This window comes from Vidua macroura, chromosome 5 (assembly GCF_024509145.1).
Source record: "Vidua macroura isolate BioBank_ID:100142 chromosome 5, ASM2450914v1, whole genome shotgun sequence".
NCBI classification, from domain to species: domain Eukaryota; kingdom Metazoa; phylum Chordata; class Aves; order Passeriformes; family Viduidae; genus Vidua; species Vidua macroura.
The window spans coordinates 62,775,038-62,801,170 of record NC_071575.1 but is presented as its reverse complement, the minus strand read 5'-3'; the positions used below and the strand labels follow the sequence as shown (position 1 = coordinate 62,801,170).

Below are 26,133 nucleotides of genomic sequence, written 5' to 3'. Positions count from 1 at the left end.
GCCAAGGTACGTCAGCCAGGAAAATCAGCTTGTAACAACTACCCACAGCAGGTACTGTTTGTCCAGTAATTAAAAGAAAGAGAACAATGAATCTGGAAAGGAGGAAGGAGAAAAGGGAGACTCAGACATGTCAGCTGGGAACTGAAAGTGTTTCAAGAAAGAGGAGGATTTAAAAAGGCAACATATAAGGTTATTCTTACAAAATGTAAGTGAAGACACATATGCAAATCTGTAGAAAAATCTGTCACTTTGCTGTTCCAACACAAAGCTGTAGGAAAAAAAAACCTATTTGCAGGATAAGCACAGAAAGTAGCGATTGTTCTAAAGGTACTGTCCACTGTAGACTTAAATAATCAAAGATTGTGTGAGCTAACAGGGAAATTGTTTGGATGGATTGGGTAATACTGAATTTCAGAGGCTGAAAATGAAAGGCTGGCAGTTCAGTGAACTCAAGCCAAACTTGAAAAGATTTTTAGGTATACATATGAAGAACAGGTTGTTGATGTATAGTTGAAAGTGTCTTTTAAAAGCTAGAGTAGGTAGAAATTTAAAAGAGCATTTGTCAAACAAAAATACTGGTTACTATACATAAACAGAACAAACTGTGGACAAACAATAAACATTTAACACATTGTACCAATAATTACATATAAAACCCAGAGCTGTAAAGATCGAAGGGTTGGATTTCAGGGGCTTTAATTTGAACACTATGCCTGCATAAAAGAAACCTGAATGACAGTTCTGATCTTGAATACTGTTTGTGGATGCAAATGCAAGGACCTACAACTCACAAAAGCAGTCAATCTTTAAGAAGAGACAATCTATTAAGACACATGATGGAAACAGCTTAGAAACTGATAGTTTTGTCACAAAAGATGATGACATTTTATACCTAAGATGGTTTGACTGTCATGTATCTCTATATGCTCTCAAACAGGGGAGTGGGGAAAGGGAAGGTAGAATAAGAGAATTGATTTCAGCTTTTTAAAAGGCCAAACATTAAAATGAAAAATGGTCTCTGTTACCCCATCTTCCTTTTGCTAAAATGGCAACTACCACAGACACCACAAGTGAGGCAGTATGCAATGATCAAGTTCTATTTTAATTATTCATCAATGCTAGATACTTTCCTTTAGTTATACTGAAATAGGGCAACTTCCTCTACAGGTGTCACTTTTTTAACCAGATTCCATAGATAAGGTAATGTAAAATAACCAATTTAATAATCTCTTTAATAATTTAATAACTAGTGCAAATCTCACATTCAGAAAGTGGTCCAGTCATTTGAAGCACATTCACTAAATGCTTCTCAAAACACAGTTTCTACTTAAACTGTCCTGCAGCACAAAGGAAGATAGATCAGATTTACAAATTATTTGGTGGTGTTATCTGTGCTCCCTTGATTCAATAACTTGAAAAAAGAGAACATTCAACTCACTGCTCTACCATTAGTCTTATGACAGAAATAAGAGTATGTAATTTTCAAAGGAACCTTACCCCATTTATAGCAAAACCATCAGAAATTCGACTCAGAAATTTAAGAAAAATAATCTGAATGTAACAGTTTACACCAAGAGTTACAATTTTGAGCTATTTTTCTGCAAAAGACCACAAAATTAAAACAAAATTGAAATAATTAAGGTATGAACATACTACTACTAACATCTAATGCTAATGTTCCTCAGCAATGTTCCTCTGAAAAAAAAAATATTTAGATCACCAAGACTTGACTAAGTACAAAGGGATGGACAGCTATTTTAAGATTGATCCTGACACAAGTTTGCCTCATCATTTATACAGCTCTCTGAAGTCGAGAAACTCAGATGACTTAAAACTGACATCACATATAACATAGCCCTCAAAATCTTCTTGTTAGTCATTTTATGTGCTAACACCTAAATTTACTCCTCCTCCGTTTTCTCTTACTACGCATTCAGTAACATAAGTCTACCATCTGCCTCTTTCCAGCATCAACTGCCAGACTCCAGAGAAGACTGCACAAACACTGAACTAACAAGTACTGAAATAGTGTCGCTTTGGAAAACTTAGGTTTCAAGGGCAGACTACAGCAAACATGAGAGCAAGTGTAGAGAGGAATAACGAGAGAAATGGAAGCTTTTACTAGTTATGCTTACAACTGAAGAGACATCAGGTAGAATTAACATATGTACATAAAATAATGGCCATAATTGGCTGTCAATCAGATTTAGACTTCAGATACAACTTTATGACTCACTATACATAATTTTACAAACATCTTTCTTATGACAACCATACATACAGCATTTCACAAGGTTACTGAATGAATAGTGTCTAACATTTATAAATTGATTTTCAAACAACCAATAAAATCTTGAAGACTGTCGAGAATGAAGCATCTGCATACTGTTTCTTACTTTTAAAAACCCTCCTTTCCTCCCAAACTGTAATTCCACCTTAAAGTGATGGAAAGAACTTATGACAAAATATTCCTGACTACATTACATATACTTATGAACATATTCACGAGCAACAAAATCCTTCCTCCACCTTTCCTGTGAGACAGCCACAATGTGGCTTCCAAAGCAGTACTGGAGAGCATTCTGCACTGTGACTGATTTCCGTGGAGAGGAGATAAAAGCATACATCCTGAACCAACTTTAACTACTGTTCAGATTAACAACTCTGGGGATCAATTTCAGCACTGCAGAACAGACTGTATAGAGTCTTGTAATGAGAAGACAAGCAAAAAAACATAAACTGAGCACTTTACAGAGATATTACAAACATCTTCCTGCCTGACCAGATGTGGATGTAATCAGGGTCACCATAGGTAAGAGCACAAGATCAGGACTGGAGATACCAATAGGTGGGATGGCAAATAAACTCATCAGAGATTTGCATGTGGGACATTAGATGAAATAAGATGGAAAATGTACGGAAAAGCTGTACATTTGAAAAAGCTGAGACCAGAAAAGGTCTTGTTTCTTGGGAAAAATCCTAGTATTAGTATCATTAAAAAATAGGATTCCCGCAGCAGGTCCATACCCACATTTCTTTGAGCAAAATAAAGACCCTCAACACTGGAAATCAGAATGAAACAGGGTCCAGCTCAGAGGCTGGCAATGTTTCAGGCACTGCTATGTCTATGACCTAATAGAGAAGTGCAGGCAGTACAGTGTAGGCAGTACAGTGCAGAAGTAGCTGGATGCCTCCCTATTTAAGCAGTATTTTTTAAGCTGTCTAACTTAAATTACCTAGTAGCACACCAGTCCATACAAATAGAGACATGACTGTGGACTCCTTACGATTCAGATGTTTAGTTCTCCAAATTTAGACAGAATTCAGAAAATAGTATCTAAACCAAATAGTTGTTTTGAATCAACCCAGTGCTGACTGCTCTACAGGTCACCTTGTGGGTAAAGACCAAAGGCATTTAGTTATCAAACACTGTATCTCACAAAGATTTCTGAAGGAAATAGTATGGATATTTCAGCTGTATGTCTGTGTGTGTACTTCAATACTCACAGCCCTGATTGGATCACCAAAGTCTATCTTCAACCTCCCCATTGCTCTAATGATAGCAATAATGGACTGAATGGTGTTACTGTAGACAACAGCTTTGTACTGTTTACATTCTTCTTCTGAATAACCAGCTTCATGGATAATCCTATGGAAGAAAAAAACATAAATTCTCTATTCAAATTAAAAAATATTTCTCTATCACAGTATTTCACCACACTTACTTCATTTGCTTGACAATTGTGCTTTTCCCCGATTCACCAGCTCCTGAAAAATAAATGTGTGAAAATTCACCATTAGGCTTTTACTAATCTTTGAAAATACATTTTGATTCTACGCTTCATGTATCTAACCAATATAAAAACCTCCAACAGGTTACAACATGCTGAACATGTTACAAATTGATTTTTAATATAAAAATGCACCTTCATCTGGAAATTTCAAAATCAAGCCATTTTAAGTACAAAATCTCAGTTCTAAAAAGTCTTTTCTTTTACAGAAGTGAGCATAATCTTTACACAGTTTGCTGGTGCTTCTAATGCAAACAGGCAGTAAGTTGCTCAACTTCAAAGGGATCTAAAGCTTAATTCCTCTATCTTTTCAATCAAAACTTAACCAAAATCCATCCTTCACACTGTATTAATGGTCTTCCAAAGTTGCAAATGAACACCTTAAAATTCTTCAAGGCTTTAGTCCTTGTAACTGTGTTTTGACCCTTGCATGAATAAACCAACCGTCAGCCTACTTTTTGTTAGAACAGATGGCATGAGGTTTGCCAGTCAACCTGATATCATTTTAAGTGCTTAAACAACAAAACAAAAAGCTATGTTAAAATGCAAAGCTTAGAAAAACAGTATCTGTCAACAGACAGGGAAAAAGATGCAGGTTTTGCTGTCTCAACAATCTATCTTTAGCCTGCTTCTTACTCTAAAAAATATATGGAACTCTTAGGTCATATCCATTATAGGGATTAGCTGCAGTCTAATCCCTTTACATAGCAAACTCCCAGTTTTTCTGTGATTTGTGCTGAATTCTCCCTCTCTTCTCAATATAGCTTTGCAGAAGTGAGTACAATCTTCATACAGTCTACAGGTATTTCTAATGCAAAGAGATCATCCACTATCCAATTCCAGTATAACCAAAGAAAACTCTGACTACAGAAAGGTACTGATAAAGGCTGTACTTATTTGTCTCCAAAAGAAGGGCAAGAACCTGATGCATGACAATCAACCTCATCTTAGACAAAGTAAAGGTTATTGAGACGTGCCAACACAGGTTTCCAAAATACAAACTGCCCTTAGTAAGTTTTCATGAGTAAACAGGTTGGTTTCAGGGTGAAGGACACTAACAGATGTAATTTACTTTGACTCTATTAAGGCTTCCAATGCCACCTTCCATAGCAGCCCTTGTACCAAGCTGGACAAGTACCAACTCCAGGGTGTCTGAAAATCCGCCTAGACAGGCACACTTAAAGGCTTGTGTCATTGGTTCAAAAATCTAACTGAAAGGTGTTTAGGCAGTCTCCAGGAGACAACACTGGGCTAGCACAGTTTTAGCATCTTCACCAATTACCTGAAAGTAAATGCATTGACATCAAGGTTGCAGCTGACATGAGCCCAGGAGGCCAGGAAGTGATTGTCAGTGTTAGATAACAGAAGTGCTACTCAGAGGGTCTCCTCAACACACTAGAGGACTGAGCTGAGGAATCTCAGAACATAGACAATTGTGGAGTCCTGCAAGTGGCACAGCATAACACATTGGATTTGGGACTAATGTGTTGGGAAACTGTGGGGCTCAAGAAACTGAAGAGTCAGCAGTGGGGCCTTGTGGGTTAGGGTTAAGGTCAATCGCATTCCAGGCTGCTGCACTGGGTCTGTCTGGGACAAATTCTCTTCACAACAGTCCTTATGGTGCTGCACTTCAGGTTTGTAACTAAACCAGTTCTGGTAACACTCATTAGTACGAGAAAGTGATGGTTCTCTTATAGCTGAAAAATGCATGCACAGCACTAAGGCATTTTCTCTTTTCCACCATGTCCCCAGCCTTAGTGAGCTGGCTGGGTGTGGACAAGACCTTGACAAGAGAGACAGCCAGGACAGCTGACCTGAATCAACCAAAGGCATATTCCATACAAGAATGCCATGTTCAGCAGTAAAAACTTAGGGAAGGAAGGAAGAGGGGTAGTAATTTCTTGTTACAGTGTTTGTCTGAAGCTTTTTTTGTTATAACCTTTGCAAGTGTGGTTATAGCAAAGGGTCTGGGACAAAATTCATACAAGAAGCAGCTGAGGGGACTGGGCTTTTTTAGCCTGCAGAACAAGAGGCTCAGGGGAGACCTCAACACTCTCTATAACCACCTTAAAGGAGGTTTTAGCCAGGTAGGGTCAGTCTCTTCTCACAGGTAACAAGCGATAGGACAATAGTAAATGGCCTCAGGTTGCACAAGGAGAGGCTAAGACTGGCTATTAAGAAAAATGTCTTCATCAGAAGAATTATCAAGCATTGAAACAGGCTGCCCAAGGAAGTGGTGGAGTCACCACCCCTGGAGGTATTTAAAAGCTATCTCAGGAACCTGGGGACATAGTTTAGTGGTGGGCTTGGCAGTGCTGGGTTAATGGCTGGGCACAATGACATTATAAGCTTTTTCCAAACTAAACGATTCTATGATTCTTTCCACACAACCATTATGCATGCCAAGGCCCTGCTTTCCAGGAAGCTGCCGAACACCTGCCTCCCAGTGAGAAGGAAGGAATTCATTCTGCTCTTTGCTCTGCTAGTGTGTACAAGCCATTGCCTTCCCTCTTAAAACATCATTTTGATCCATGTATCTTCTATTTTTTCCTTATCCCAAGGGAGAGGAGAGTGATCACACAGCTGTGTGGGTGTTTGGGTTGACCCTTCCTAACAGCTCGAACTGCTGTGTAGACAAGTCAAAGCATGCTGTTCTTCCCCAGCAGTCAGCATTTGTTACACTGTGTCCAAGTACTGTATACAATTCTCCTCCTCAGCACTCAATAAAGGAGATAGACAAAAAAAAAAAACAGTTGAAGGTCACTTCGATTTTTAGAGGGCACATGACATTCAAGGAAAAGCTACAAGGAACTGGGCATTTTAATCCTAGAAAGATTGGTGTGGGGAGAAGAAGGTTGGATGTCTGTGTATTTCTGTCCTTTCCATAACACCCACTTAAGACAGCTTAAAGCAGAAGTAAACCTGTCAGACCTACACAACAAACAGATGTGAGGCAATTAAGAACCTTTAGCACAGCCAATTTCAGAGAGATAGGAGAAGGAGGTGGAGGGAACCTGTTCAATGAAGAGGTTGTACTGTCCACAGAAGAAGTAGAAACTCAGCCTTGGAGATCTTCAAGATTCAACTGGACAAGGCTCTGAGCAACCTTATCTATTTTGATAGGTCTAAACTAGATGACCAAGGCTTAAACTAGATGGCCTCTAAGAGGTTTCTTCCAACTCAAGTATTTCATTGCTGTAGAACAGAGTATTTCTATGCTTAAATACTATAAATTGATGCTTTTAGGATATTCCTCTTATTAAACCAAATATGTAGCTTCAGGACTGGCTCAGCCCAATTCAAGATTGGCTGCCAAAGGTCATCCCACCTTCTCCCACTGCTACTGATGTAGTTACACCTCTCTGCCTCCAACACCACAGAATAAGTGCTGGAACCTAGAGGAGACATTGAGCTCAGAGGAATAGAGCAGGCCTGTCAGCATCAATCTAGATTGCTTAATGCCATCTTTAGCTCATGTCAAAGCAAAAGACTTAGTTCTTTATAAATCTGCAAGTTGCTTTATAAAGCAGCAATAGTTCTCAAGAATATGAGAATCTGGTCATGGAAGTACATTAATATAAACCGAAATCAGACACCAGTACAAAAGTCAGCTGTTATTTAGACATCTGAAGCATTTATAAGCCAAATAATCTCAAAATAGCTAATTATGTACTTAAGCACAAAAGGTGGCAAGTTCCAAGATTAGCTTTATTAATGAAATTACTATCATTTGCTTTGGATTAATATTTTTATTCAAATAATTTGAAGATGGTATATTCCTTACATTCAAAAGCAATTGGAGATACTAAGAAATATACTACAGCATTTAATTTACAGAACCTCATAAAATGTTTTGTTAAAAATGTATCACACTTGACTAACCAAGAATGTCAGTATCAGGGCTAGTTACGGTATAAAAATTTATTTTTGTCATACACTTTGTACTCCATTTTTGTCATACTCTTTGTACTCCATTTTTTGAGTCAGATATGTATGTTTCTCTATGGTGTTAGAATTCACATGTACCAAATACCTACAATTATCATAAAAGCTTTCTCAGTAAAATAACCACAAATATCCATAATACATGTAAAGAATAATTAAGTCATTTATTACAGAGTACCTAACATCAGCAGTGAGTTCCCGGAAGGTGCATTCCCCTATGTTATTTAATGGGAAACAGAAATGGTTGTTTGGTTTGGGTTTTTCCTTTAACTGCACACTGAAATGACTGCAGCATTCCTAATAATCTTTGCAAAGTAGACAGGAAAATTTCACCTTACTCATTGTACCGTACTGAAAGGAAATTCATTATTTTTGCACTCCTGAATGCAGAACTCAGCCAGGTTTTCTGACAGATATACTTTGTAAAATTCCCCCCTTTATCTCAGCATAAATAAGTTGCCCATACAGCAAAATGAGAACTAACTCTGGTTTAGAAAGTTTTAGACAGAAGCAAGCAGTATTAAATATTACATGTGACAGCTGCGTGTAAAATGTCAGAGCTAGCTATACTGTCACAACCAAACACTATCTAAATTTAGACAGACTTGATTGAATATTCCTCAAGCATCTAGTAAATGGTGCTATTTATTGCTTGCTATTTAAGTGTGATACTTGATTTTAGATCACTACTGTCAATAATTTGAACAGTCTTACTGGCTCTGTTACTATTTATTTATAACAAAAATATTATTTAAAAGACATGACAGTTCTGCTTAGACTAGAAGAACAGCAGCACGCTATTGCTGAATTTAAAAGAGTAGTGGGCATTTTGTGTTTGTTTACTTTCGAATGGAAATTTAAGTTAACTGTTAGGTCATTACATTAATGAAAGTTTTAATAACTGATTAGTCCTTTCTTCCTCTTGCACACTTTATGTCCTTCATGTGCTCCTCAAAAAGAGGGCAATACAATCTACAAAAATCTAATTTAAAGAATTTTAAAACTTTTGTTCATATATTTGAGTAAGACTATAACTTGAATTAAACCTAATACTCTTCTTACACCTACTTGCCAGAAAGCAGGTAGATCCTTATGTTTCATTATGCAGACTGCCAAAGTATGGGAGCAAAGCACATGCAACTTAAATAGCAAAATTTCACATTACCCCCATAAATTCTACTGTAATCTGAAGGGTCATCTGCATCAAAGTTTAATACTCAGGCTCTACCTTCACATGCCATTATTTCCCAGCTGGTATTGTGCTATCCAAAGCAGTATGTGCCTGGATCCAGCATGAATTCTGACAGCACTCCATGAATTCAGAGCCAGCACATAAACCCAGGCCTGTGACCAACCCTACCGTACCACCTGCAGTACAGGGAAGCTGACACTCAGCTAAAGAAGAGGGACTAAGCTCATATTATGATTTTTTTTTAAGGCCAGCTCTGTACTTTGGAAACGGAAAAAAATCAAAGCATCTTCATGTTAAAAAAAAAACCCCAAACAATCAAAAAACCATTTAACAGATCAGTCTCAATGAATCTTCCCCTTGAAGGAACCAAGTAAGACAAGCAGAGCTCAAACAAATTTAAGAAATAGCTAAAGCATTATTTGATTCTCCAAGCTGTGAATTGGTCAATTCCAAAAAGAATTAAAAAAAAAAATTAAAAAGACTGGGTTGGACTTGATCTTAAGGTTCTTTTCCAACCTAAATGATTTTATCACCCTATGACTCATTACTATGAAATTGTAGCAAACACCATCTTAATTGAATATTCTTTCCAAATGGAGCAAATCTGTGTTTAAAATTAATTGAAACATTTAATAATTTGATTAAAAATAACAGGTAAGCAAAAATGTTACTTTAAACTACTTAGAATGTCTCATGACTTATTATCCCACACACTGCCTACATAGGAAGCATTCCAGAACTACTAATTTCTGGAACAAATGTTTTATGCACCCGTGTACCAAAAGGAGGGGCTGAGATCTTAACAGTAACATTTCTAACTTGCGACACATTTGCTAATTGGTTGCTGAAGAAAAGTAAAAAGCAAGGTAAACTTCAAGCTAACAGTATCCCTCTTTGAACAAAATCAACTCTCAAGTACAACCATTTCTAATAGAATAAATACAGTCCTCATAATACTAACAGAGAAAAAAATGCAGACTAAATTAAAATAACTTAAGCATTAGATAAAAACTAAAGAGAAAAATTGGGCCGGCTTTGAAATAACACCAAATAAGTCAGACTAGGGAGCAGAACCCACAAAAAAAGTAGAACAGCCTTGTATGTTGCCAGAAGAAAGTTCAAGTATGGACAAGAGCAATTAATTTAAAACTTTCAACAGATGTTTGCCAGCTTTTCAGCCTGTAGAATAGGACACTCAGACCTGATTGACTTAAGAATAAAGAAACATGTGAAATTTAAAATAAAATACACAGACTTGTAAATTTTTGGATTCAGGTTCTGCAAAGTTCTCTCTCCACAACTTTCCTATTCAATTCTGTCAGACACTTGAATTTCATAGTAGAAAGCACAAGCTGAATGGTGCCTGTTTCTCAGCTGCCACTCATCTGCCTGCTAAATACCCAGTGATTTCTACTCTTCCTGCTATGGGGTCAGTAATCTCTTACAAAATCATGTGCCTTTGTAGCTTGGAAGTATAATCTCTTAAACTTATCACTTCATGACACATCATCAGACATGAGATCAAAATTAGAATGCAAGCTGCTAATCAGTGTTACTATACTCAAAATACATCAATGCTAGTACAAGAAACCCACAGTGGAAACTTTGCTACAACACACTCTGGACAGGTCGAACACCAAATGAAACATTCTCCAAAACCCACACTGCTCTGCCTGATTTTTCTTATTTTGTCCACTCCCCCTTTTTGAAGTCACCCAACAGCAACAGTTATCTACCAGCTAGCCCTCACAGTTTATGTCTCTTTTCCCCTTCCCAACTGTTTTCATACAATCAACCAAAGGTAGATAGTACTCATTACTTCTAAGGTGGAATTAGTCTTGGAATTTCCACAGCTACTGTAATTTGAACATGCCAGGAATCTTTCAATGAATTAAGAATCTGTATGATTAGTATCTGGCAGAAAATATTTCAGTAAATTAGCCACGTAATAATAGAGTGAATCCCAGATTACGTCACTGATTTAAACCAGAGAAGTGACAGATTCTAAAATTATGGCACTGACTCAAATAAAAGAACTGAGATAATTCTCAAGGTTTCAGTAGCTGCATGCTTAGTCCTACAGAAGCAATACCATTTACACCCATACGCCACTGTCACTTCTGTAAATTCTTAAGAAATCAAAAATTAATTACAACTAATTATTTCTTTCCTAGGTCTTCAGTATTGCTCTTATTAGATGTTCAAAATCAACTGTATATAATAAAATAATCAATCTATTATACATAAAACATAATTTAAGAAAACTGTTAAGATAAAATGTCATCTCAAGAAGAAATAAACTCATGGTAGCATCCCGTATGTTTATTCAGGTCTAGATATCTAATAGACTGCTCTGAGTTTCTTAAATTGGTATTTAGACTGTTACTAGAGCAAACACATAAGCAAATGATAAAGACAGTGTTAATTAGTTTAGTATTGAAACAACAAGGAAAGAATATGGGTTTACATTCAATATAACCCCTGGAACTCAATGAATTCTAAAAATAAATCTTATGGTGAAACAAGGAGGGCACAGACTCCATTTTGTAAACCTTAAGGTAACGTCTATTCACATCTTTAGAAGTATGAATTGAGTTTTGAGCTACTTGCAATCTTCAATTAGTGCTTCATATCTTTTTATGACAAAGTGTTATGAAGTGTTCTTTTTGCTTAAAATTCAATCATGTGATAAGCAGACATCTAGCAGAAATTACATGCAATTTTATGTACCATACAAAATTAAATGTGTACAGCTTTTGAATACAAATTCTACCTAGCTCTTCAAAAACATTTCTATATTCCTTAGCTGTTTCAAATTACTAGCTACTGCTACATAGTAGGAACCCTTTTATCATTATGTGCATCACTTATAACTGCACTGGGGAGTCATCTCACTCTAAAGGAGAGCACTACTACAATGCCAAGTGTCATATTTCAGAAACTTTGTGAAACATTCAAAAGGAAATGTGGTACCTTGGAATTGAAGCTACTTTAAAAAGATGTATCTGTTCAGAATGTACAGGAGATCTCTTAAACACCAGTATCACCGCCTTAGACAGGGACAGTGCCATTGAAGTTTTTCCTTCGCTTAAGACAGAGGCATAGCTTCCTTCGTATGAAGTGCCAAACCCAGCAGGACCACAACAAGCTAAGAATCAAAGGCTTGGAAATAAACTTCTCACTTATGCCAGAAATTAAATACAGGTGCTAATGCACCTTTGGTGGTGAAAACCACTTGGTAATCATGCTTGCTGCCTGACAACTACATGGCATATCACCAGCAGCTAAACATTTGTGGCATCAGGTTTATATAAGATGCCAATACTGACACCAGCTTGGTAAGATTTGCAGTTGGCTACTTAAATGTATCAAAGGCCAGCATGCACACTACTGTCATCTAAAATACTTGGAAATCTCTTCAAAATTCAAAGCCCAAAAACTTGTTAGTATTTTGAATGGAACTTCAATATAGCAAATAACTATCTGCTCTACAAAACTGAAGTAACATTTAAATTTGCTACTTAAAAAAAATCAAGTGGCTTCTTCCATGCAAAGTAGTATGCTCAGAAACAATTAATACATGATTTAAAATCACTGCATGAAAGAATATGATTAAACACCTTCTTGAACATGAGCTTCAGTGATTGTTGTATGTAAGCCCAATCTAGGAGATAAATGCTGACTGCTCCAACAGAAAGAACCAAGTCCTTTACTCTTACAATGTCTATCAAGAATCCATCAATTTCTGTCAACAGAGTACAGCATGCCTCATCCAGACTTTCAGATATATATCTAATAAACCTTCCAAAAATCCACAGTGCCTTGACATTGCTCTCCACAGTGTGGTTGGCTTTCATGGCCTTTTACAGTGCACCCTGCTATAAATACAGTGTGCAAAGATGGCAGGTTCAGAGACACCAGAGCAAACTTACTAAGCAGGCTATCATTAATCACAACCAAAAATGCTTTATAAAAAATTCTCCTCTGCAACCAAGGCATACTTTATGGAGGTTGTTCTGACAGAGAGATACAACAAAAGAACTTGGAATAACAACATATTTTCCTTGCAGGCCCCACTTCCAATTCAAAATAACACTACTGATCTATCTACAGTTTTGACAGAACCTACTGTCCCAGCTACCTCATATAACTATGTAACTTCACAGAGTTGGGACAATCAGAAAACTGCGTGCATTTCTAGCAAAACAGGAAAAAGATCTCTCACGTAAATCTCAGCTGATTTTATTCAAAGCTCTACTGGTTGCATAACACCAAGGCATTCATTGCAAATGTGATAAATGGGTACTGTCAAAGTTTATACCAGGGATAATGCAATTACACTAAAAGCTGTCCCATTATTGTAGAAACAAAGCAATAAACTTCAGTTCATGTAAATTTTCAGTATTCACCCACACCTAAGTAAGGAGTTTTTCATCCTGTAGCTCAAGGACTAAGATGTACAAAAATAAGGAGAATAAGCATATTGACAGTTGACCTAAATTCACTTCAATGTCACCAACTCCGCCAGAACTTGGATGGACTTGAAGTGACAGAGATTAAAATGCAAAAACATCCTAGATATCAGTGAACAATTTCTCTCAAATACAAACATTTTCATAACTCCTATTTATTTTTGAAGCAAGAAAGAAAATTCAGGAGCACAGTCCACCTTATTTTTTGTTACATGCACATGCATTTTGCACATAAAACTGCCCTGATGTAGGGTGAACAATACTTTAAAAAGACAGTTTTTTTGGGGTTTTGTTGTTGTTTAAACAGAATTTGTATTTAACCGGTCTCATATTAAACTGAGACAGCTTTGAAGTACATAAAAAATTCAACCCCCCTCCAAGACAAAGTTGTACCCAATAATCCCAGAAGCAAGGACTAAGACCGACCCCTACATAAATAGGTGTTAGTCTTCAAACAAGTACGTAATCAAAGGCTGATCTAACCTAACCCCAAATGCTTCTATGTTCCAGAACAGCAGATAGAGAAAATTATATAGACCCTCATCTAGGAATTAGATGACAGCTTTTGCTAGCCAACACTGCAGCCCTAAAGCATATTAGAAGGGATCCATGTCAATGATTTAAGAGCTTTATACTTAAGCATTTATATGCTTTAGAAAGAATATAACTGTTTTGCCAAGAGTTTACCAGATTTATTAAGGATCTGCATAAAGCTGAGAAATCCACTTTCAAAAGGCTTGAAGAAAAATTTAATGCATCAAGAATACAGTCAAGACTTCAATGAGACTTCACAACTTATTTCACTTTCAACTTATTATTACTGTATAAAACATTACTAGCAGACATGAAATCAACAAGATTCAAAATAACATTTCTTTAAATAAAATCTATAAATACTCAGAAACAATTGTCTGGCTTACTCCTAATTTGTTTATTACAAGACCCATATCTCCAGTAATAGCAAGTTGTAAAATTACATTCCAATACTGCATTCACACTGTATTCTATTTTAATATTACTACGACTTCACTGTTGCCTCCATTCTCTTCTCTACTGTTTGGAAACTGGGCTGGCAGTTCTTCACTACCACTACTTCTTCACTTCTTGCCCACTACCATCTTGCATTCTTCACCAAGAAGTGCTAGGTAGAAGAGGATTCTTCCTAGTCAAGCCTACAACCTACAAAATAGAAAAGCGTGAAGAAGCACAGATCTGATGCTCCCTGGATTTGGAATGAAAAGAAACTCCTACCTCTAACTGGCAATCAGCACATTCCGTAACGGGGCCTGTCTCTAGCTCCTATTGTAGCAAAGAAGCCTTAAAAAAGTGGGTTTTGATTAGAGTTTAACATGTCTACCAAGTGGACCTTGTGGTTCCTGAAAATTTCATATTATTCCTAATCCCGTTCTACAGTGAATTGTGACACAGAAATACAGAAATTGAAAGCATCCTATTCTGCATCCATTTTCCCCTCCACCTGCTACTCTGCATTTCCAGCACTCCATCTGGATTCAGCACACATCTCTGCTCCTCATTATGCTTTTAGTCAGGTCCTCATCAGGCCATTATGAAATACCAGTTGAATTGACCACTCTAGCAGCAAACTAAGTCTAATCAGGACAGCCGGTTTGACTACTCAACCAGCAAAAAAAGTGAATTAAACATTTAAAAGTGACAGGGAGAGGGCAAAGCTATTCAGCCAGATGCTGCAAGAGTGCTTTCCTTTTTAGCAAGGCAGAACCTCAAGAATAGCTCTGCTGCTTGTAAGGCAACATCCACTGCTTATTTCCGGCATTCCAATACAGATTTAGAAAGTAGGCAAGAACCTCTTTAGTTTTATTGGAAACTATTAAAAACCCCCAGAGATTCAGAATGTCCTTACAACAGCGATCAATAAAAAAAACTTGTAGTATGATTCAAACAACTACAACAGCTTCGTCCATGTAAAAAGCTCAAAGTCATATGCAAAAAATTATTTTATCAACTTAGCAAAAGGAAGATGGAACTACAGGTAGCCATTTGATTGCACCAATAACGTCAATTCAAGAAACAGGTTATATTAAATTCTAGACTATTAATTATAAACCCACTTCACAGTATCCACAGGAATTTTCATTACAGTACATTGATTACTTCTATAAAAACAATCTGCTTAGAGCAATGATTGTAATGAGTTCCCGTTCATTCTGGTTGACCAGATATTGTTATATTTCACTAAAGATTTAATCAGTTACCTTTGCTAAGTACATTACTCACTACAAAGGCAACACTACATTTCTAATTAGTATATTTGAAAAAGTAATGAGGTCCGGTCTATTTCAGAAGTTGAAGCACAGTATACACGAATGGTGTTGATTCATTTAAATAAGTTGCTTCACAAAAAAAAAAATTCTAATTTCAATATCAATTTTATAGGTACATACAATATTGAAGTTCACATGTATTGGTAAGTATAAATACCAAGTATGCACATAAGCATACATCTATATGACTTGATTATCAAGTTGTTACCAAAACATACAAGAGGTGATCTTATTTCAAGCTTCAATGACCCTTCAATTATCAAAGCCAGAAATTCAATTTACTTGCCTATCAAATATTTAACAGGAATTTACTTGCTTATCACATATTTAACAAGTCTTTTATTTAAAGAACTGGTTCTTAACTGCTTTATGTCAATTAGTCCCATCAGCTGAAAGAATTATACCAAAAGTAACTTTAAAAAATAACAGAAATATGTTTCAAAGGAAGGGGTAGTCAGCAGCTGAACCAAATTGAAACAAAGTCAAAATCTAACCTCAACAGGTAACACACTTTCAAATCATGGATTGGTGCATATGGGCATCTGTGACTCGAGGTGATACTTCAGCCTATAAGCTTTAAGCTATAGATAACTCCAGAGACCTTGAAGCTGGCTCCATAGCTTTGCAAACTCTAAGGGCAAAGCTGTGATGATGGGAAGTATCTTCCAAAACCCCAACTCTAACACTTCTTACACCTGTACTGTAAAAAGACTATAAGCAGTCATAAATGTGGGTAATTAGTCTAAAAAATCCTTTACTTCCCATCCTTATTAAGAAATCTTATTTTAGCTTGTCTGCTCCTACTTAATGGTCAAGAAGAACAAAATGTTTAGCATTAATAAGAGTTCAAATCTCTTACTGAAGAAGCATACAGTCCTGGTACACAAGTGTCCCAGCAAAACCAGTTTATTTTTGTCCTAATGGTCTCATTTCAAAATCTGAGTTATCCTTCCACTCAGAAATGTCACTAAATTAAGTCACTTAAAAAAACTGGACTTCTAAGAGTGAAAAGTTTTGAGTGAGAAAAATCCAAAGTTCTGATTTTTCCAACTACTCTATATACCTTACCAGCTTCTATACTTTGCAGATACAGAATCTCTCAGGTAAAGCCAACTGAGTTCCATTTACAGAATAATTGTGTAATTTACACACAGCCTGAGGTAACAGTAGGGCACTAAGCAAAGAAGGGGAATAAATAGAACAGCAAACCTAGGTAAAAGCTGGACAATGACTAAGATTCAGAATTGGAAGTTTTTATTAATACAGGTTCTCCTATACATGTCTTGGAAAAAAAAAAAACCCACAAACTTTTAATAGCAAATTATCATGTCAGTTATGATCTTTACTTCAGTGTTTCCATGGCAAAAAAAGAAAAAAAAAAGAAAAAGAAAAAAAAAAGAACCCCCCCCAAAAAAAAAAAAAAAACACCCTCACACTTAACAGTACATCTTAAATATCTATTTTCGTCATCCAGTTTTGCTGTACCACAACATTTGCCAGATAGCATGTTACAGGAAACACTGCAGACATCCATCAGCTAAACAGCAAAACTGACTTCAAAATTTTATGCCCTCTGAGCCACACTCATGGCTTGGTTACAAATTATTTAGCCGGACTTTACGATGTGCTGGCTACTCAATTATTCCTTCTCAGAGGACCAAAACAACTAAAGGGTAAAACACGGCAGCAAAAGAACAACCTACTTTGGCAGTATGAGTATATAAATCACTACAGCCTAACTACAGAACAAAGACCCACGTTCAAGTTGTGCCAACACAACTATGCTGGGAGCTGCATTGTAAAGTCTAGTTCTGATGTGAGTTAAAAATAACTTCACAAAAGGAGGCTAGCTGAAATACATAACAACTTTGGTAATATAATCCACAGGATAGAATAAACTGTCATATATGACAATGATGATACAATAAAGTGTGCTGCAGAAAAAAGTGAGACACTAATTACATCATAGTGTATTACAAAATTTATGAGTGGCCTTGAGGTACCACTGCTGCTAGGAGTGGACAGCTTATCAAAAAGTACCTTATTAGAGCCTCCAATTGAGAAAGAAATAAACAACCAGCAGCACTGTTTTTGAATAAAAAGTTGAAAAAAAACATTTCTCAAGCTTAAAATGTTTTCTAACTCTTAAAATATTTTTAAAAAATCCTTAATACCTGGTCCAATACAACTAATTTTTATGTATACATGACTAGATTTTTTAACCAAGATTTAATAAAAGCAAAGTATACTGCTACTGGTATCTCAAGATAGCACATAATGCATAGTTTCTCTTTAACCCTTTCTAAAATAATAGGTACTGAAGTAAATTTTGTCTTAAGAATACTAAAGAACTTAAATCACAATATAATCATAAACAGTGATTTTATAAAGTAACTTCCAAAAAGAAGAAATAACGCAACAGAAGACCTGAAATCACTAAAGATAATTTGTATTGAAGTCTATATACACATTAAAGACCGATATTATGATGTTGTGAACTTTTACACCAACATTCAAATAGATGGAGACAAGCATAAAAGATCTCACACTGCAGTAGTACAAACACAACCATAACTAAATGGGTATGCTTTCTGCACATCCCTGAGTCTCCTTTCACAAAAGCAAGAGGGATTATCACACTATGAAAATCTAGTCACTCCACATAAGTAACATCCTGACTGGCAGAGTCCAATTGTACCATATTAAAATCCAAGAGTGCCTAGTTCAGAACTCCTGCTAAATCTAAGGAGGCAGGCAGGAATGGGGGGGCAGAGGTGTTCACACTAACACAGACAAGACCAAGAAGCAAAAAACCAAACCCAAACACTAAACGCTTTTAGGTATCAGAAAACAGCTTTTAAATAAGAGATGAACTTCGTAAGCATCTGTAGATCTTATCTCTGAAGGCATGACAGGAAATAGTTTGTTAGAAATGTTTTAGACTAGGCTGGCATAATTTACAAAGATAAGGTCAACAACTCTGAAATGTGCAATGCTTATTTGTGAGAGAGTAAGGCTTCTTTGAGTGCTCCCTTAAGTACAGACTCCTAAAGTCTTTCTTGTCTGCAAGTGTGGAAAAAATTTTCTGGAGGAAAGGCAAAAGAAGTAATGGTACAAGCAGCATAAATGTATTTTTTCAGTCCAATGTGCAATGGGGTCTGGAAGAAACCAGGCACTGCCAAGCACTGTGAGGATCATGCTGCTGAAAAGATGAGTATGCAGCAGGAGTCAGTTTGACTGAGCAGACAAAGATATAGGTCTGGAACAAAAGAAAAGGAGACAAAAAGATGCCTGACATGTGAAGAACTAGAAAATTAGAATCGTTCTAGTTACCATCTTAAGAATCAGGAAGCTGCAATGGAAAAGATTAAATGCAGCACTGCCTGCTAAATGTCACTTATCTTTAAGAACATGATATGCACACATTCCAGTATGAATCACAATGATCTATTCAGGAACAGAAAAGTGGCTCTGCTAGTCATGAGGATGAAGGTATCCACTGAACTTATATCTACAAGTGTGATTATCCAGAAAGGAGACACACAATGACAGCTGTCAAACACATGGCCTGTGACTTCCTGGATCCCAGAACCCACTCCTAAAGAATGTTCAGGACATATCTATTGCCTTTTTCATCCAAGATACAAAGAACCTTAACAGCCAATTTGCTATGCTAGGTGAAGGATGTGATAATTCAAAAGACAAAGTGCTAATCCTATAAACTCATGGTGCCAATTTGAATGTATTCATAAAACCTGATGAGTTTAACCTCATACCAGAAGGCATTCTCCTAAATGAGGTACTGCCTGTTCTCCTGCAGTTGGCATAAATTCAGTCTTATGTGCTCTAATTCAACAGAAATGTGCTTAGGGATGCACACCTGACCAGGATCACATGTCTATTAATGCAGCCCACAGACTGGTCATGCAATCACCACCTCCCAAAATGAGTAGAATTACATTCATTCTGCAAGCATCACTAGAACTTTTATTTGTTGAATATTGAAAGTTAAGATGAGAAACCGTGGAAGAAAAAACCAACTTGGATCTACTACTTTCTCTGCCTGGAAGCCAGCCAAAGTCTAAACTGCTTTTCAAAAACCTTACACCAAGTATATGAGTTTATCTCTTAAAAAAAAAATAGAAGATATTATTTCAATTAGAACACGAAGTTTAGGAACTGTCAACCTGTCATAAATAAACTGCTTAACAAAAAGTATATATTTTTGTATGTTGAACTATTAGCCAATATTATATTTTTTGTTCAGTTCTCATGAAATTTAAGTTACACATTTGTTACACATCGATTGAAAAAAGTATTAAAGTAAATAAGCTTGTTTATGTAATGGTTTTAAAAGATAAAATCATCAAATCTCATGTATAAACAAGCATTTTCCATCTGGCTTACCAACTACAAGGTCAAATTCAGCTTACTTCTAAGAACGATGGTTCTCAGAAATTTTCCAGGAAAGGCTCTCCTGCTCTTGGGATAGCACATTGAAGTGCATAGAATTACAAGGTTAAAATAGCTATAAATGGATAATGTTTAGAATCCAGTATTTTTATTCCTAATACCTGCATTCAAAATTTTAGGAAGTGATGAACCAATTTACATATATGACAAAAAACTTTGACAATCCAGTTCAATAATATTTTGGGTAGATTAAATATATTTGCTTATTCCTAGAGGCAGGACAACAAAATATAAACTTAACATGGATCAGTGTTATTGTTCACAGTGAGAGTTCAGTACAGCAATGTCACATCTCTCTCAATTAAATCCCTGCAATTTCCTGTTTTAGAAAAAAAAACTTAGAAAAGCATATGATGGAATAAATTAAATTTCCAATCTAAAAATCGATTAATTTTATGAACACATCTTCCCTCAATTGAACATTCTAGCTCAAACTTCAGTAGGATTCTCTAATCACCATGCAAAAATATTTTTTATATATGCTGGAATAAATCCAATTTAACAGGTCAATTATAATAATAATAGGTGTACAGCTACATGACCTTTTTCTACATAAACAAGGTGTTTCAGATGCCACTCACTCATTGCATTTTCCTGGCAGCAGACCACAGTTTTTACTTTTCCTTTTATTTCAGTACTTTTTTAGCAGAACAAACCCATAAATAGATGTAGGAGTACAACCGAGTGGATGATAAACTATGACATGTGGGCTGAACAAGCAATTGGGAAAGTGAGTGGTGAGAAGAAAGTGACTCTAGTGGAAATAACTTTAAATACTTTTGCCACCAGATAAAGCATTCACATCACATTCAAGACACCTGACAGACTTGCAAGGAAGAGGCAGGAAAAAAACTTTCATTCCTAAACATGTGAAATACATATGCGCATCCATGGGTGTATACACAAAGCCTCATCCAGAGTTCACTAAACATTTAGGCAATCGTTGTTAAAACAACAATCCCAGCACGAGTCCCAGGAGAAGCCAGGCTGCCAGCCTTCACACCTCTTTTTAAACAGGGGAGAGGGAAATGCTAACCCAAGAGAACTGCTGCTCAGAGCACCCTGAGAACCCACAAGTAATTTGACCATTTGTTCCATGTTCTTAGCTCTTGTGAGAGCCCAGCAGAAAGGCTTTCCAGCATTAGAAACAGAGAATTTAAAAAATTTAAGCTCATAACATAGGACTTAGTACATAACAGCATTAAAATAGTGACAAAAACCATTCTTAAGTTTAAAGCATCTTTAAACAGACGTCATCTATATCTAAGAATTATGATGCAAAATAGGAAAACAAATACCAAACTACAGGAACTACAAATTCCATACAGAACAGCAAAAAACTGAAAATTAATTTCAAATGGCTTGTCAGATGACACAAAGTGTTACCTTACCACTTTTTAAAAAGGCAGTAACATCTACAGTATTGCTATTATCACATACAGGAAAACCTTTCCACACAGCAATCTGAGGATTCCAAAGGTGTTCAGGACTAGGCACAGTACCAGCCCAAAACCTAACAGATTTAGGTTTCCACCAATAGGCTTCCTCTTCCATTTCCTGGAGAACAATACAAGCTTTTGTTTCTGGCTTATCCCACAAGTTAAATTTTAAATCTAGAAAATAATTTTAGGATCTTTGTTTTTCCTATTCTAGATTTGTTTCATTTTTTCATCTACAATAAAATTTGCTCAGTCTTTTGTCCCTTTCTGGAGCCATCTTAGAATTTAGCAACGGAAAGTTATTTAAGAGATCTATTACGTTTGTAGTGAATAGAGCACTACAGGAAAGCAAAATCAACGTCGAGGGGAGTGAGATATTGTGCATCATTTAAAAAGTTTGCCTGAAACGTCACCTCTGAGAGGGAAGCTGCAACTCAACAGCTATTTTAACTTGCTATTAGATCCAGTCTGGTTTAGCTATACAGAATATACTGCGGAACTTCCTACAACATTAATTCAATGCAAATCTTGCAGCATTCAGTTGTCCCCAACCTCCAGTAGTTTTAGTCCTGAACAAATTTACTCTATTTAAAATTCTCACTTCCTTTTTTCTTGTAATTTTAAAAATAACCTTATATTTACACACAAGAATATCTTAAAATACACAAAAAGGCAAGCTTCAAGTAGTTGTGAGCAAAACCGAAGAACACACGATGGCATGCTGTAAGTCATTATATTACACACGTAAGTAGCTACATCAAGGTGGTATTTCCCGTTGTAAGATCCCAGAAACACAACCAAGTTCCACAAAATTTAAAAAACAAACACAAAAAAAAACCACACACAAAAAAAAAAAAAAAAAAAAAAAAAAAAAAAAAAAAAAAAAAAAAACCAACAACAAAAATCCACCCAAAAGTTAAATGGTGCTTTGCCTTTTGTTCTTTTGGCACTTTTCTCTACTTTACTCTGTAGCAACAGTTTAGGAGTCGTTCGGGTCTAAAAGAAACATGAAGAGTAAATATCCCCCCAACGTAACGTTTCCTTCCTTTCAACAGAGGAACAGAGAATCCAGGTCAAAAGTTTCAGGCGTTATCCCTTTCCTAGGATAGTCAGGGCCCGGGCAGCCCACGCCGTGCCGCTTCCCCGGGGCGCTGCCTCTAATCCTTCAGGCAGCCGAGGCGCCCACCTGCTCCAAGAAGCTGCTGTGCCTCCCGCGACCCCAAAACTTCTGAGGGGCCCCGAGCACGTACCCCGGGGTCCGAGGGCAGCACCGCCCCCCGCCCAGCCCGGAGGGTTCCTATAAAACTATACCACTCGGTAGGCAAGGGAGTTTCGGGGAGCGGCTGCCTCAAGAGGAGCCTCCCCTCACGGCATCCCTTACCTAAGAGGAGCAGCTTGACCTCCCTGGCCGCCTTCTCGCCGTCCTCCCGCAGGTTCCTGTCGATCATCTTGCTCCTCTCCACCGCCGCCTTGTCCTCGGCGCTCAGCGTGCAGCCCATCTTGGCAAGGCGCTGTGTGGCTCCGCCGCGAGAAGTGAACCAGGGAGCGGCGGGGTTCGGCGGCGGGGAGGCGCTGAGGAGGGAGGGGGAGCGAGTGCTCCCCGCTCGCTCTCTCCTTCCCCCGCTCCCTCACCTGAGGCGCAGCGGCGTCGCGGGTACCGCGCGCCGGGTTCGGCTCACGGCCAAGACGGGAGGCAGCGAGCGGGAGGGGCGTGGGGAGGCTCGGCCGGGGGAGCGGGGACAGCGGGGCTGCGGACGGGCGGACCGAGGCCTCGCACCGGGGCCGCCGCTCCCGCCGCCGGCCCTGAGGCTGCTGCGCGCGCGGCACCGCCCCCGCCCCGCCGGAGGCGCGCGACCGCGCGCGCACCGCCCACGCCGGGAGGGGAGAGAGGAGGGGCGCGCGTGCACGGCGGGAACAGGGCGGGCGCGGCCGCGCGTGCGCACGGCGGTGGCGAGGCGTTTTGGGCGGGATGGGGGAATCGCAGCGGGAGCGGAACGCGAGCGGGGCTGGAAGCGGGGGCACAGCGGGAGCGGAACGCGAGCGGGGCTGGAAGCGGGGAAACAGCGGGAGCGGAACGGGGCTGGCAGCAGCGCGGCCCGCAACGCCCCCGCGCGCGTGCCCCAGGCATTTGCTGGGGAGGGGCTCGAATTTAAACTGCTCGCGCGCTGGAGGTTCCATTGCTCGGCGGGGCGAGGGAGCGCCGGGCTGGGCTGTACCAATGGGGTACCCCGGGGGGGTGCTGGAGTCGAGCTCGTTGTCCCCCTGTCCCGCCCTTCCCCCTGTCCTGCTGTTTTCGCTGCTGGGATCCAGGGAAGCACCTCGGGGTCCAGCCCCGGCGGCGCTCGGCGCTGGCAGACGGCCCTCGGGAGGAGCAGTAGCAGGGCTGGCTCTTACCTGGACTCATCGGTCAGCAGTACTTTACCTCACGAACCCAAAGCCAAACGAGCCGTTCCACCTCACGGCTCAGAGCTGCTCATCCCGCTCTCTTTTCTGATGGACCTTCCTTCATCCATGTATATATTTAACTGGGGGAGAGGGTGCCAGGAGGAGCCGGGCTGTTCCCGGTGGTACCAAGCAGGAGGACGAGAGGTAGCAGAGAAATTAGCGCACGCATAATTCTACCTGAACATGAGAGAGAGCTTCACTGAGCAGTGGCCGGGCGCTGGAACAGGTTGCCCAGAGAGGCTGTGGACCCTTCCCCACTGGAGATACTCCAGAACTATTTGGATGCAATCCGGGGCCATGTGCTCTGGGATGACCCTGCTAGAGCAGGGAGGTTGGAACAGATGCCCCACTGTGGTCCCCTCAGCCTGACCCACTCTGTGATTCTCTGCCCTATCTCAGAGTCCAGGCATGGGGCTGTCTGCACATCTGTGACCTGTCAGGGGTTGTTTAATGACTTGTTTTTTTTTTTTTTTCTTTATTATATAAACCCAAAGGAAACTATGCAATGTTTACGAGTCTTTCCCCACCATGCACATGTTGCACTGTTTGGATTGCAAAAGAAAGATCCCGTTACCCAATAATAAGATCACAGAACAAATGGGGTTGAAAGGATCTCGGGATAATCCAGTTGAGCTGCAGTGTGATTGGGACCCACAACCCCATCTGGTGAGCACTGATAGGGTGAAGCAGTGATTTCACTGAAATTCATGGATAGAACTGTGCACAACCGATAAAACTTTGTGAATGTCAGGAAAAACTTCAGTCAAAACAAGGCGCAAAAGCTGACAAGGCAAATCTGATCAAATTAAGATTCATCATTCCAGTGAGTCCTTAGGATTTTTTGTTTCTATAGAATCTCAAGAACTTCTGCCCCCAGAATGAGCTCAAAAAGAGCAGCATTTTACAGCACAGAAGGTGTTTTAGCATTAGAGTGCAAAGACTTTAAGTCAGATTCAGCTATTACTATACTTAGCAAATTAAAAAGCTTTTTTCCTGTAATACTCAATGGAAAAGTTATAGTATCAAACGTTCTATTTTTATTGGATGTGTTGGATTTTCTTATTTGCAGGGGTCTTTGGATGCTGACAATGAATAAACCATAAGTAATGGTGTAAAAAATGAAGTAGATAACACTCAAACTATAACTATATTTTTCACATCTTCTGATTGGTAGGCATGCTCTCAGCCCTAGCAAAGGATGGTATAGATTCTTTCTTAAAGAACCCCCAAAGTACATCAGTTCTCAAGACTTTATAAGACTTCTGAGACAATTTATTTGGCCATCTTCATTGTCCTACTGCTATGGAGAATGCCAGGGCACCTGAGAGGTGTTTGTTGCTTCTCTGCCCTCCTGACTTGTTGAGGTGTGTAGTACATTTTGTGTTCTTTTGGGCAGACTTCCACTCTGGTACTGCATGGAATAAAAGCTTTTACAAAACAATTCTTCTCACTTATGGAAACCTAGTCTTGTTTTAGGGTTCCTGACCTCCCCTGTGGTAGAGGGAGCAAAGTCAACTGCTGCTCAGGAAAGAACAGAGTTAGCGGAGATGAAAATGAATAAGCTTAGGGATACTTTTCTGATTTGGAAATCAAGGATAAAGGATGATTTCTGAGATAAGCAACACGTAGTTAGGATATTTGTAAGTGAAAGTACAGATTAAGGGATAAGAAAGTAGTAAACAGAGATTATGGTAGGTGGAAACAATGTGATAATGAGAGCAGCAGATGTTACAGAAATGGAGATACTACAAGTAGGACGCCTCAACTTTGCATGGATTTTGTTTCAATTAATCATGTGTATAGAGCACACTTTTCTATACTTTTCACCAGGAGTATTTGTTAGGCTGTTCTCTCTGTGTCCTTTTCCCCTTTAATACTGTCACTATATTCATAGGCAAAAAGCATGAAACAGACCCAAGTTCCTGTTCTTTTTATCACCCTGTATCTGGAAAACACAACTGTATGGTATCTCCTCTTTTGCACATATAGCTTAGTCTTAAAAATAAAGGTTGAGTGGTCTTTTTAGTTCTATTTAACCCAAACCCACTTTATTTCATAATTAGGACTTTTCTA

At 38.5% G+C, this 26,133-nt stretch overlaps 1 protein-coding gene across 1 annotated transcript in view; it reads right to left on the bottom strand.

Moving 5' to 3' along the window:
* GNAI1 (G protein subunit alpha i1) overlaps positions 1-23,385 on the bottom strand; it is a 33,536-nt gene extending 10,151 nt beyond the window's left edge. The window contains exons 1-3 of the mRNA XM_053977776.1: positions 22,997-23,385; positions 3,726-3,768; positions 3,508-3,649 (exon numbers count right to left, since the gene is read on the bottom strand). Of these exons, the coding sequence (XP_053833751.1) occupies positions 3,508-3,649; positions 3,726-3,768; positions 22,997-23,114 (303 nt within the window). The 5' untranslated portion in view covers positions 23,115-23,385. The remainder of the gene's footprint in view (positions 1-3,507; positions 3,650-3,725; positions 3,769-22,996) is intronic.
* Positions 23,386-26,133: the final 2,748 nt, after the last annotated feature.